This window comes from Carlito syrichta, unplaced genomic scaffold, assembly GCF_000164805.1.
Source record: "Carlito syrichta isolate Samal-C Ts95f unplaced genomic scaffold, Tarsius_syrichta-2.0.1 Scaffold301993, whole genome shotgun sequence".
NCBI classification, from domain to species: domain Eukaryota; kingdom Metazoa; phylum Chordata; class Mammalia; order Primates; family Tarsiidae; genus Carlito; species Carlito syrichta.
This window is the reverse complement of record NW_007246089.1, coordinates 598,353-611,889: the sequence shown is the minus strand read 5'-3', so window position 1 is coordinate 611,889 and position 13,537 is coordinate 598,353. Positions and strand designations below refer to the sequence as shown.

Here is a 13,537-nt window from a genome sequence, read left to right as displayed (position 1 = left end):
CTTCATCTCTACAAGAAATTTAAAAAATTAGCAGGGCGTGTTGGCACATGTTTATAGTCTCAACTACTCAGGAGGCTGAGGCAGGAGGAATGCTTGAGTCCAAGAAGTTGAGGATGTGGTGAGCTGCGATTGTGCCACTGTACTCCTGCCTGGGTGGCAGAGTGAAACACTGACTCCAAAAAGTAAAAATAAAGATAAAATGAAGAGACAACTGACAAAGGGAGTGAGGGAGAAAGAAAACTACAGGAAGAGTAGGTTAAGCAGAGTTCCCTTAGTGGAGCTTTGGGGAAAGGAGAGAAAGACTGGCTTCGTGTCTCATTTGGCTTTGTCGTCCTCAGGCAACATCATCTTTAAAAAGGCTGGGCACGGTACGTGTTAATATGAAATAAATTAAAGTGATTAGTTCATCCTCTTTCGTTGAGTTTTTTTCTATGCTTACAATAGCTAATCACCTTTCTAGCTAACAAGTTCTTTTAACTGGAACTCCCTGAGAATATTTTTAAACCAAACATGAGCAGAAATAGTTTATCCTTCCATTCAATAAATTCTTTTTTGTTTGTACCTTCAGTAGTTCCCCCTTATCTGCAGTTTCACTAATGGGAAAATTCCAGAAGTCAACAATTCATAAGTTTGAAATTGCACCTTATTCTGAGTAGTGCAACAAAATCTCACGCCGGTTCTCACTCCATCCCACCCGGAATGCACATGATGCCTTTGCCTTGTGTCTCCACACTGTCTGCATCCCCTCCCCCATTCATCACTTAGGAACTATGTAGGTTATCAGACCAACTCTCATATCACGGTGCTTGTGTTCAAAGAATCCTTAATTTACTTCATTATGGCCCCAAAATGCAAGAGTAGTGATACTGGTAATTCAGATATGCCAAAGTAAAGCTGTAAAGTGCTTCCTTTAAGTGAAAAAGTAAAAGTTCTCAACTAAATAAGGAAATAAAAAAAGTCATATGGTGAAGTTGTTAAGATCTACATTAAGGACAAATTTTCTATGCCAAATCTTCTATCTGTGAAAAAAGGAGAGAAAAATTATGCTAATTTTGCTGTCCACCTCAAACTGTAAAAGTTACAGTCATAGTACATGATAATTTCTTAGTTAAACTGAAAAAGGCATTAAATTTGTAGGTGACAGACATGAACAGAAATGCATTTCAAGTGATGGCAATCAGGCTCAGAACTATCAGAGGTCTTAGGCATCCATTGTGAGTGTTGAAAGTATCCCCTGTGGATAAGGGATGGGGGACTACTATGTTCTGATTCTTCTCCTGTCAAAGATTTAAAAAACCACAAAAAAATAATGTCAGGCTACTTTTGTTTTAACCAAAGAACATTTACTCATTATCTCTTACTTTATCAGGCTAAGTAATGCTTTTTCTTCCAACTTTTGGTTCTCTAATAGGGTAATCATATTTATTTCAAACTTCTCCAGTCTTCCTAAACTTGTGTTTATAACTTGAAGATTATAATAAGAAAGAATATTCTTAGATCCACATTCAATGGCTATTTCTTTCCACATCTCTTCTGTGCCAAGTTTTGTGTTAGACCTTTTCATATTTTTTGGTTCTCTGTGAGGTATGTTTTGCAGATGAAAGAATTGACTAGGAGAATTTCAGAGAAGACAATTGACTCTCGAACAACATGGGGGCCAGGAAATTATACATACAAAAATGTATGTATAACTTTTGACTCCCCTCAAACTTAACTACTAAGAGTCTACTGTTGAACAGAAGCCTCACCAATAACATGAACAGTCCATTAACCAATATTTTGTAAGTTTTATGTATTATACTGTGTTCTTGTATTAAAGTAAGCTAGAGGCAAGAAAACATAATTAGGAAGATCATAAGAAAAAGAAAATATATCGACTATTCATTAAATGGGAGTGGATCATCATAAAGGGTTTCAACCTCATCTTCACTCTAGGTTGCTTGAGGAGGAGGAGGAGGAAAAAGAGATGTTGGATTCGCTGCCTCAGGAGTGGCAGAGGTGGGAGAAAATGTATGTGCAAGTGAACCCATGCAGTTCAAGCCCATGTTGTTCAAGGGTCAACTGCATATCCAAGTTCATGCAGATTGTAAATGGTAGAAATAAGATTCAATTAAATTCAGATTTTCTAATTCCACTTCCAGGAGTCATATGACAATTGATACTACTTAGAAACTTAAAATTACTTTCCAGCTTTTGCATATCAGACCAATAGTAGTAATTCTAACACTATTATTTGATTGTTAATAATGGTACCTCATCGGTGACTTGGCGGAGGACTAGATAATACATCTCAAAGCTTTCCTAAGGAGTGACAGTTGCACAGACACCATATTTAATGATTCCGTATCTGATACTCTCAAGGCCCTATCACTATTCACAAAATGACTTAATTACTATATCTTAATTTTTATACAAATACTATTGTGCTGATTATCTATAGTCATATAGCAAATTGTCCCAAAACTTAATTAAAACAGCAAGCATTTATTACCCCATAGTTCCTCTGGGTGCCTCTAGTTCATTGTCTCTCATGAGGTTGCAGGGCGTAGGAGACAGGCTGCAGCCTCATCTGAATGATTGATTGTGAGAGGATTTGCTTCTAGGCTCATCCATGTGGTTGTTGATAGAATTCTAGTCCTTCTGGTTTGTTTGGCTGAAAGTCTCAATTCCTCATTGGCTAGTCATCAGCTCTTTGCTACGTGAGCCTCTCCATAAGGAAGTTCCATTATGGCAGCTGGCTTCTATCATAGCAAACGAGAGAGCTAGAGCAGGCAAGCAAGACAGAAGTCACAGTCCTTTGGGAACATAATCACAGAGGCCACATCTCATCATGTTAGTGTAGTTAGTATACTCATTGGAAGACAGTCACTAGGTTCATCCTATACTCAAGGAAAGAGAATTGCTACAAGGGTATGAATATCATGAGAAAGGGATTGTTAGGTGCCAACTTAGTGATAGCTTACCACATTTATTAACCAATCTTTTTATATATTAGATATATTTTCTATATTTCTTAAATATTTAATATATCCACTTACTCAGCAACATCCATAAGAAAAATGATTCTTCTAGCATAAGGCTCGCCAAGTCATCAGGCAATTAGCTTCCCTAGTACATGCGGAAGAAATGGTGACTTGAAACTCAAGGAGATAGAGGGACGGAAGGGCAAGGGAAGTTTTCTCAGTCCTAGTGCCCTCTAAACCCAAGACTGGAAGGCAAAATAAATATTAGCCAAGAAAGAAGTTGAGGGAAGGATGTCCCAAGCAGAGGGAATAACATGAACAAAGGCCTGGAGATGAGAAAGAATGATGATATTAAACATCTATGTCCATACACTCATCTGGGTATTAACTTGTAGTTATTCTTGATAAAGTTATTTTAAACTTCTCGGAATAACTGCTAAACATTGAATTTATGATTATTTCTATTTTATCTAAGTAGATTTCTAAGTTTGGCCTGTAAGACATATTGGGCCTAAGTACTCCGAATTGTTCCTAGCTACGTACACAACTACATTGGCTTCCCTGCTAGTTTTCTTCTGCCTGAGGTGATATCCTAAGGTTGATCCTACAGATTACTAGGTGAAGAGCAGATTTAACAATTATACATTCATTTGGTTAATCTGATCAGCTTACTGTGGTAATTAAATCCAAATTGAAATATCTCCTGCTCCTAACATACAAAAATGAAATTTAAGAGGGAAAATATTATTTTCACCTTTTGACATCATTTAGGCATTAGATCTGTAGGTTAATGATTTATTTTAACATATTTCTGTGTAATTAATATGAAGTCTCCTAATAAGCAGAACAAGAAATTCTTCATAGTATTTTAGAATGATGTTTAACATATAATCTCCATCTGCATGAAATAAACTGGTATGATATTTTCCGGGAAAGATGTAACAATAAGTGACTACATACTACCTTAGAATAGGAAGCAGATGGTTAATAAGAAGTATGTGTCCATTCGATGGATTGTTTGACTCTGTTTTTTAAACTTTTTAATTGTGTAGAATTTTGAACATACATAAGAGTAAACAGAATAGAACACCATTTCATCCTGATCCAACAATCATCAAATTATGATCAATCTTGTGCCACCCATATTATTTGAAGCTTATTCCATATGATATAAATGATAATCTCCTATCATTTCATCTTCTGACATTTCAGTATATATCTCTAAAAGAGAATCAGTCATTGTTTTAAGACAAAACCACAGTACCATTTAAAAATAATTCTTAGTACTATTAAATAACTAGTCTTTTATTCTTATTTTTACTTTCTTTTTATAGTGAGATAGATGGATAGATAATTAGTAGCTCTCAATCATGGTTGATATTTTTGTTACAACTGGGGGGAGGGGGATGGAATTGGTTTCTAGTGGGTAGAAACCAGAGATGCTGCTGACGCACAGGCTAGGTCCCCAATAATGAAGAATTACCTCTTCCAAAATGCCAATAGTGCTGCTGCAGAGAAATTGAGATAGATAGGTGGATAGATAGATTGCAGTTACAAGCTTATAAAGTAATACAAAGTATCTATGCTCTAAGGTCATTTTAGCAGCCACACAAAAAACAAAAATGGATTTATAATTGAAAAAGTGATTCAGAATATGTAGTTCTTCCAATTAAAATGTCTCATAAATCAGATGGAATTTCTTTTTTTTTTCGGGAATGAAGATCAGTGGCTTAGGATCAATTAATGGAATTTTGCTCCAGGTGTGGATAAAGTAGTTCAGAAAAATACAGCATTTTTCACTTGAGCAGCAGAGTCACGGGAAGTAATGAACAAAATGTTAAGTAAATATGGGTAGAACCCGTGTTCTGCAGCAAATTAAAAAAATTTAGAAAATATCTGGAATTTGCTAAACAATAATCTGTCATAAATGGCTTTGTGTCCAATAATGCTATGAATGTTAATGTTTGTGACATATTTTTAAGAAGAAAGTTGATATTAGTTACCTTCTGCAGACAGAACCAAGCTCATTATTCTCCACCCAGAAGCCCTGGCAATAATTTACCTCACAGCACAGTAGTTCATGCAGATCAAAGCTGCATTATTTAAGTATGTCCAGGGGGCAGATCTTAGCTCTGTGCCTTACATGTTAAGGAAAAAAATATATATTCGTTTGCTTCTTGGGAGACAAAATATATTTAACAAACTAGGTGCTTCATGCAAGTCCGACAATATTTGACGAATTCCTCCTGTTATCTGGGAGGAACCCTCTTCCTGCCCTGAATACTCTAAAATCAGGCGAGGATAGAACAACTACGTATAGAATAAATGAACAGCAACGTATACTCATTTTAATGAATCCCAAATGTGAACTAGATTCAGGAAAGGACAGAGTCTGTCGTTGATACAGAATGTGCCTGTCTGCTTCGGCTCACAGGCAAGTGGTGAAGTCCAACTCTGAAATTTCAGGGAATTTGTATACTAAGCTCCTCCTTCCCTGCAGTCCTCTTTTCCATTGGTAAAATTCTTTTGTAGGGTCATGTAGGGATCCCACCCCTTCTCTGTGTTTTCACTCTGAAGCTCTACACAACTTTACACCTGAATGAACGCCAAACCTCTGTGGATATATAAAGGGAACCTTGAGCAGGAATTTCACAGTTACAGTGCAGACGCAGAGGGAGAGGAATTCACCAGCTCTCCAGCCAAGCCAGCCCTCTACTCACCATGCTCCCTCCTGCCATTCATTGCTATCTCATTCTCCTTGCATGCATCCTCATGAAAAGCTGTTTGGCTTTTAAAAATGATGCCACAGAAATCCTTTATTCACATGTGGTTAAACCTGTTCCAGCACACCCCAGCAACAACAGTACGTTGAACCAAGCCAGAAACGGAGGCAGGCATTTCAGTAACACTGGACTGGATCGGAACAGTAAGTGTGTTTTACTTGTACACATTTTTTTTTTCTTTTTTGGTAGCATTAGCTCACATTCTGTAGAACTGTTTCATTGTTAACTAACCTGAACCATATATATTTTGCTAAACAATCTGGGAGTAATCTGATGCATGTGTAGATTGGCATTCTTCCCTAGCTAGTGATTTTAAAGTTAACAGAACTAAAACAGTGATTTGATCATGCAGGCACAGACTTACGTTTTATCAAACATCCATAAAGAAAACGGTTCCAGGAATTAAACTGTCGCTTTGTTAAAATCAAGCAAAATTAGATTTTTAAAAATAATCATTCTAGATAGCTTAAGTTCAGGTTGTTTTGTGAGCTTATTTCAGGGCATGTGCAATTTTGGTAAAGTGTATAAAAGGTTGCTCACCAAAAGTACATGTAGAAAATTACAGGGGAAAAAAGAAGCTCTTAGGGGAAAAAAAATTGTTCACATGGGTTTCTAAAACATGTCTAGGGAAATAGTTGAAAGTTTTGATGATGCTCGATGCAAAAGAAGGTTAAAACTAAAAATGTTGGAGAAACATACTTTCTAAAATAATTCCTGAGGAACAAGGTCAAAATTTAGATAGTTGCATATTTCTGTGAAAGACTGAGGACATTTTTGTAATTTAAGAGATATAAAATAGCAGTATGCTAATGTGTTATACAGAGAGCAAATTTTTTTCCCTTTTCTGTTTGCTTAATTGACACACGAATTGACTACTGGTTAGGGGGATTCAGATTTCTCCTAACTTTTGTTTCGGTCCTTTTCATTAGAGAGTTCACATGCTAATAATCAGGTTTTAAGAGAGACAGCAAGAAACAGCGCACAGGAAATTTTACACAAATCTTTCTCTCCCTCCTTTCAACTACTAAAAGTAGTTTTGACCTTCGAAAAGTCAAAGCAAATATGACTGTTAATGTCTAAGAAAACGAAGGTGTTTTAACTTTCCTGAAGAAGGTTGCTTTTATGTATATAAAAAAATATCTGGTTGTTATTCGATTATTGAGCTCTGTGGTGGGTATTCACTGGCAATGCACTGTCACTGCAAAAACGCCGAATCTCCGTATACACAGGAATGCAAAGCTAGACGAGTCACAGTCATCTCTGGCTGCTTCCAGGTGCCTTCCTAAGGCAGCTGTAGGAAGGTGAACTGGAATCAGAATCACGCAAGCTGAGCACACCGTCCAGACAAATAGTCTACCCTTCAGATTTCATCTCTCATCTCTAGATCTGTATGCGTGTATGTGTATGTACATAAATCTTTTCTCAACTATCACATTCCCCTTCGGCTATATCTCAGATCTCAGAAGTGCTGGGATACACAGTTGAAGTCAGAGTCCTAATGTACCTTCTACGTTAGCTTAGCTTTCAGCATTCTATATAGAACCACTTCAATGTCCCTTATAATTTTTATTTTTAAAATTTCAGCGGTCTATACTTTTAAAGTTTCTTCCCCCACCCCGCCCCCCACTGGTTAGCAAGGCTTGATTACTTTTCAAGCTTGTTATAGGCAATTCTCCTCAAGTTCAGATAACAAAGCAATGATAAGGAAAACTTCCAACTGTTTCAAGATTAATTTTTGCTTTAATTGCATAAGACATGTAACAAGAAACAGCCAATTAGAGAACATACCTATCAAATCGATATAACTAAAACAAAAAGTTTGCCGTGACCAGTATTCAGGAAATGAACACCGAGGTTCCTTTTGCAGTTATAAATCAGACATGTTAGGCATTTTTCTGCCATAAAATTCATGGACATGTAGCCAAGTTGTTATGGCAACCATACGTTCCTGATTTAGGGTCTTTTATATGCTTTGAATTTTGAGTTGTAGTGGCATTTTGCATTTCAATCATTTTACTATTTATATTTTTAAAAGATAGTTTGGGAATTTACATTTAAAATGTAGTTATTAAGTCTGATATGCAAAATGTCAGATGTTATACACATATGTATATATGATTCTCTGCAGCTGAGTTTTATCATTGAAATAAAGTATTACAGACTGCGTATTCATTGTACACAATATTTACTTTCCACATTTTCTCAACAGATTTTTTTTAAAAAAACCTAATTAAAAGCACCTGCAGACATTATCCAGTATGACCCTTGAGAAAGAGTACGTTAAAGTGTACTCTTTTAACACATTGAAGAATGAATATTTACACATACATGTAAGAGCTGCTAAACCCTTATTGAGAAGTGAGACTAAGAAAATTGGATTTCCAAATACTCTAATTAGCAATAGGCTACTGTGATACATAAAAAAAAAAAAAATCAACCCTAGATCCTTCCCCCCCCCCCCCCAAAGTTATAGCCATGTAGACGGATAATTTTCGTGAAAACGTCTCTACCACTATCCAGGCAGATTTTTGCCTTCTGAAAACAAAATAGGTGTTCCCTTGCTATCATTGGGATATTATTTTGTCATTGTAGATTGCTGTTTGCATCTTCGTTTGCTTTTTGTCTCTGATGCCCGTTCTTTGCCGTTTCTTGCAGCTCGGGTTCAAGTGGGATGCAGGGAGCTACGTTCCACCAAATACATCTCTGACGGCCAGTGCACCAGCATCAGCCCCCTGAAGGAGCTGGTGTGCGCCGGCGAGTGTTTGCCCCTGCCGCTGCTCCCTAACTGGATCGGAGGAGGCTATGGAACCAAGTACTGGAGCAGGAGGAGCCCCCAGGAGTGGAGGTGTGTCAATGACAAAACGCGCACCCAGAGAATCCAGCTGCAGTGCCAAGATGGCAGCACGCGCACCTACAAGATCACAGTGGTCACCGCCTGCAAGTGCAAGAGGTACACCCGGCAGCACAACGAGTCCAGTCACAACTTCGAGAGCCTGTCGCCTGCCAAGCCAGCCCAGCATCACAGAGAGCGGAAAAGAGCCAGCAAATCCAGCAAGCACAGCATGAGTTAGAACTCAGACTCCCATAACTGGACTGACTAGTAACCATCTGCTTTACAGATTTGATTGCTTGGAAGACTCAAGCCTGCCATTGCTATTTTCTCACTTGAAAGTATATGCTTTCCGCTTTGATTAAACCCAACAAGCTGTCCTAAGTATCAGGACCTTCTTTGGGAATCGCTTTTTTTTTTTCCTTTTCAAGTTTTTCAAGATGTATGTATATCCATGAATGCGATTTGCATTTAAATTTCAAGCATCCTGTAGTTTTAATTCCCTGTCGTTCTTAAAAGATTGTTGATACTATATACATCACTGAGTCATTACATTTTAAAACAGAAAAGGGTCTCTCGGTTACCCCCCATCCCCCAGCCTATCCCCGCCCCCAAACAAAAACCCCTTCAAACAAAAGTTAAAAAAAAAAAAAATGTTGCCATGAATCTTCACAGTAACATTTCGGAAAGGTGCTTTTTTGGTCATCTTCATGGGAGCGGTTCAGCAGCCATGAGTGATCTTCTTTTAAAAGACTCTGTGACATTTCACATCAAAAATAAGCCCTGTAGCTTTTTACAGTCGCCTAGTATGAAATTATACCCTGCATGCTGACCCTTGCTTGGAATGGAATGTCAGAAATGCATGGCAAGCTAATAAGTAAAGCTGATTAACTATTTATTTGTCAATGTTATTATTTAATGAGCTTCCACATGTGATTTTTTTTCAAAATGTTAATTTTGTATGTTTTGAAGCTTTTTCATGTACCTAAATATTTTCAGACATGATTTGTGGTTGATCTAGAAATATGAAAATACATGTAGATATGTAAAATAAATAATTTAGTCTCCTTATTGCATATATGTTTCATCATGAACTTTATCAGTAGTATGGATCTTTTAAAATCAGTAAGATGCTTAGTAAAGCCAAAGTATGTAATACTTTCTTGTTTAATCTGTGCAATCAGAAGGGGTCTTGACCTTCAATTCCATTGGTTTCTTTTAACAAAAATAAACACTGCTAAAAGTTTTTGTGTTTGCCTCTAACATGTATTAAAAAGGTACATGTTTACAAAAGTTGTAGAATAAATGTATGAGTAATAACTTTTTTTTTGCTAATTCAAGCTTTGACAGAAATACCTATAGTAAGAGAAGAGAGAGAGAGACAGAGAGAGCATCTCTTCAGGAAGCGGGATGGTTAAAAAGGTTGGATGGCAATCCACAAGTGAATCATGAGAATATCAGATTTATATAAACCAGTGGATGCCAAGTCTGCTGTACATTATCAACTAGGGGAGACATTATAAGACTTAATGCCCAGGCTCTTGTCCAAACTATATCAGAATTTCTTGGGGGTGGAACTCAGATATTGGCTGTTTTCAGTTTTTCAGGTGATCTCAATGTGCAGCTAAGTTTAAGAAAGGAAAGAATTATGATAAATCAATGTCTTGTGCTGGGGAATTTTGAATACTATTGTGTGGCCCCCAAACTTAAAAATAAAAACAACAAAGCAAAAACTCACTTTTCAGTGTTTTCAATTTTAGCATGTTGTTACATTAAGCAACATAATTACAATCTTGAACCAGAATATACAGTTAAATGACTGACGTGATGATTCAATCAAATGATCGATTTCATCACTGCAAATACCAGAGGCTCAGATGTGTATTGATAAGAGTATGTGGGTTTTCCTTCTTGAGATGCTGAGTTTAGAGGTCTCCATAGCACTTTTTGTAGCAAGTTCTTTTTTTTTGTAATTACATGTCTAACAGTCACGTGTATATTCCATATAGCACACTAAACTAAACAAGAACATTGATATTGTCTCTTCTATGAGAGAGGTAGGAGAGTCTCAACATACATAAAGATAAGAGAATATCTCTAGATTTTATAATCACACTATTATAAATAAGTCATAATCTGTCATTGATCTCTCTTTCAGTCTTAATAAATAAGATGTTAACTTATTTCTTAGAATATCACCATATTAATGCATGGGAAATTCATAACAATTATATCCTAGGTTGAATATACCAAAAATGTATTATTTTGTACATCTATTTTACTTGTTTATCCTCAATACGGGATATTTAAGATTGCATATAAAATTTAAGACAGCTTAGCCTTTTCTTTCTTCTCCATAAGATAGCATCTTCATAGAAGGCCTTAGAGATCATCTCAAAAACTAGCATGTCCTAAGATCTGAGGCATAAAAAGGACTTGATATGACAATGGGTTTTCACAATCAAGAAAACTATGTTGTTGCCTTTTACAATAAAACATTGAAAAAAGATCTTGGTAATAATAAAATGCTAAAATCTTCACTGATTTGATTACTAATAGTGTATTAGTAAATGCTCATAGATACACTAAAAAATAAAAAGGAAGTTAAAGAAGTGTATAAATAAAACGTGTAGTCTGCAAATTAAAGGACTGGATCAATTTTTCATGATCACATTCAATTTACTGATCCATTCTAGGCCATGTTACATTAAAGATGTATTCATTGCATTGAATTTAACATCAAACAACAGGAAAAGGTCAGCAATCAATAAGACCTAGAGTAAAATTAGTCTCTCAGTGAAATAAAAACTAAAAGTCAACAGAAAGAATAGCTTCTTAGTTATTATTTTTAAATACAAAAAGGCACTTGTGGGCCAGATGCGGTGGTTCAACCTGTAATCCCAGCACTTTGGGAGGCCGAGGCGAGAGGATTGCCTGAGTCCAGGGATTCGAGACCAGTCTGGGCAACTTGATGAGACCTCATCTCTACAATAAATCAAAAAGTTAGCCAGACGTGGTGGCACACACCTGTGGTTCCAACTACGTGGAAGACTGAGGTAGAAGGACCACCTGAACCCAGTAGCTCAAGGCTGCGGTGGCTGTGAGCATGTTACTGCACTCCAGCCTGGGTGACAGAGTAAGACTCCAACTCAGAAAAGTAAAATACAATACAATAAAATAAAATGCACCTGTGTTTGAGTTGCTAATTGTATTTTGTGGGGTTTTTTTTCCAGGTATTTCACATGTTCCAATCTGATAAGCTGTCCATAACTTTATTATCACCTTAGTAACTATCATTCAAAATGGTGGATTAATTATGAAAATTTTAGCAAGATCTTAAGCCAAATTTATATTCATAATGTCTATGAAAAGATTTGCTTATCAAACTTATTGGGCTACCATAGATAAAGGACTTTTTCAAGTGGTTTGGTAGAAACACAGATGATAAATAGACATATGAATGGATATAGATATGTTGATATTTACAGATATATTAGATATGTAGATATATAAATAACAAGAATGAAAGCAAAATTAATAGCACATACACCAATGAATAATATATGTAGTATGCTAGACCTAAGTCAAACATGGACATAAAACCTTTAAAAAAATCTATTTGTAAATAAGTTCATATTTTAATTACAGATCACTCATGTGTATTCATGAATGCTAGCTACAAACATCCACTGTTAGCCATGTTTATTTGACTGTTATTTTGAAAAACAATCAAAACTAGAATGCATGTGCTAAATAAAAAGACTGAGTCTTAATTCATTCCTGCCCTTTATCAAATGAGCAAAGGTGTATCAGGAGACCTTGCGGTGTTATGCACCTTATAAATCATTACTGAACGCATACTAGACTACTAAAACTTTGTTTTTCATTAGGTAACATGATCTGCCTATTAAGCCCAATGTTTTTAATAGATACTCAGTGGAATAATTATACTTAGAAGATGTGGGTGGAGAGAATACTATTTAGCAGCAGCAAAATCAGAAAACTTCCAAATTGCTGAATAAAATTAAAGCATTTGAAAGCTGAAATTTAGTATATTGTAATTTCTTGTTTTTGCCATCACTAAAAATTTTTAGATATCAAAAAATAATTAATCATATTTGGAATTAAAGCACGATTTAGATTAGATTTAACTCTTGAAAATACTTTTTAACCCTAAAATGGCAATTCACTCCATACCCTAAATTCAGTGTTTATATGTCTCCTATAGTCACATGGTCATAATAAAAAAAATGAAATGCATGCCAAATTTTCGATGGAATCCTTGTAGAAACCCAGAAGGAGTTCAGTGGAGAAATGACTTAGGATTCTCAGGGATAGAAATTAGCACTCTTTTGTTAGAATATGTTTCTTTCCCTCAGAGGCAGATAGAACTAACTTTCATCTTGGTTTCACTGAAACCTATTACAATATAGCTCTATGCTGAATTTAAATGAGTCTAGGTTTGTGAACTAAGTAGACATTTGGCCACTAGAAATGTTTGTTGCATCAAATGTTTGTTGCATCTGCAAAGAGACCTGCTGAAATGGATATCCCAAAAGACATTCTACTTGTCAGTGTCATTTTCAATTCCACTGTTGCATGCATCATTCTTGACTCCATAGCTAATTTCACACTTGATGCATTTCACATTTGATGCATAGCTAATTTCACATTTGATGGCATTTGCCTGCATATGTTGCAAAGTGCTCTAGGATAGTAACTACTGCAGGAATCCTCAATGTTAAGACAGTTCAATTTCCAGGTTCAAGCACTGATTTAAATGAATTAATACCAAAATGAATGCATCATTATTTCTAGAGCAAATGACTGGATTTATCATCCACAGTAGCTGGTTTGCTGAAGGATTTATTTAGGATTAACAAGTGAAGAGCAAAACTGTTTAGGGGATTCCTTATGAAAAAATTAAAATATTTTCTTCTAATTTTAGTAACCATAAATCA

The 13,537-nt window shown here is 36.0% G+C and overlaps 1 protein-coding gene across 1 annotated transcript; it reads left to right on the top strand.

Annotated features, from left to right (window-relative positions):
* The first annotated feature begins 5,503 nt into the window (after nt 1-5,503).
* On the top strand, nt 5,504-9,890 carry SOSTDC1 (sclerostin domain containing 1). The gene is made up of 2 exons (XM_008055860.1): nt 5,504-5,889; nt 8,402-9,890. Exons 1-2 carry the CDS (start codon nt 5,685-5,687, stop codon nt 8,815-8,817), a joined length of 621 nt encoding a protein of 206 aa, XP_008054051.1. The 5' UTR covers nt 5,504-5,684; the 3' UTR covers nt 8,818-9,890.
* The last annotated feature ends 3,647 nt before the right edge of the window (nt 9,891-13,537 follow it).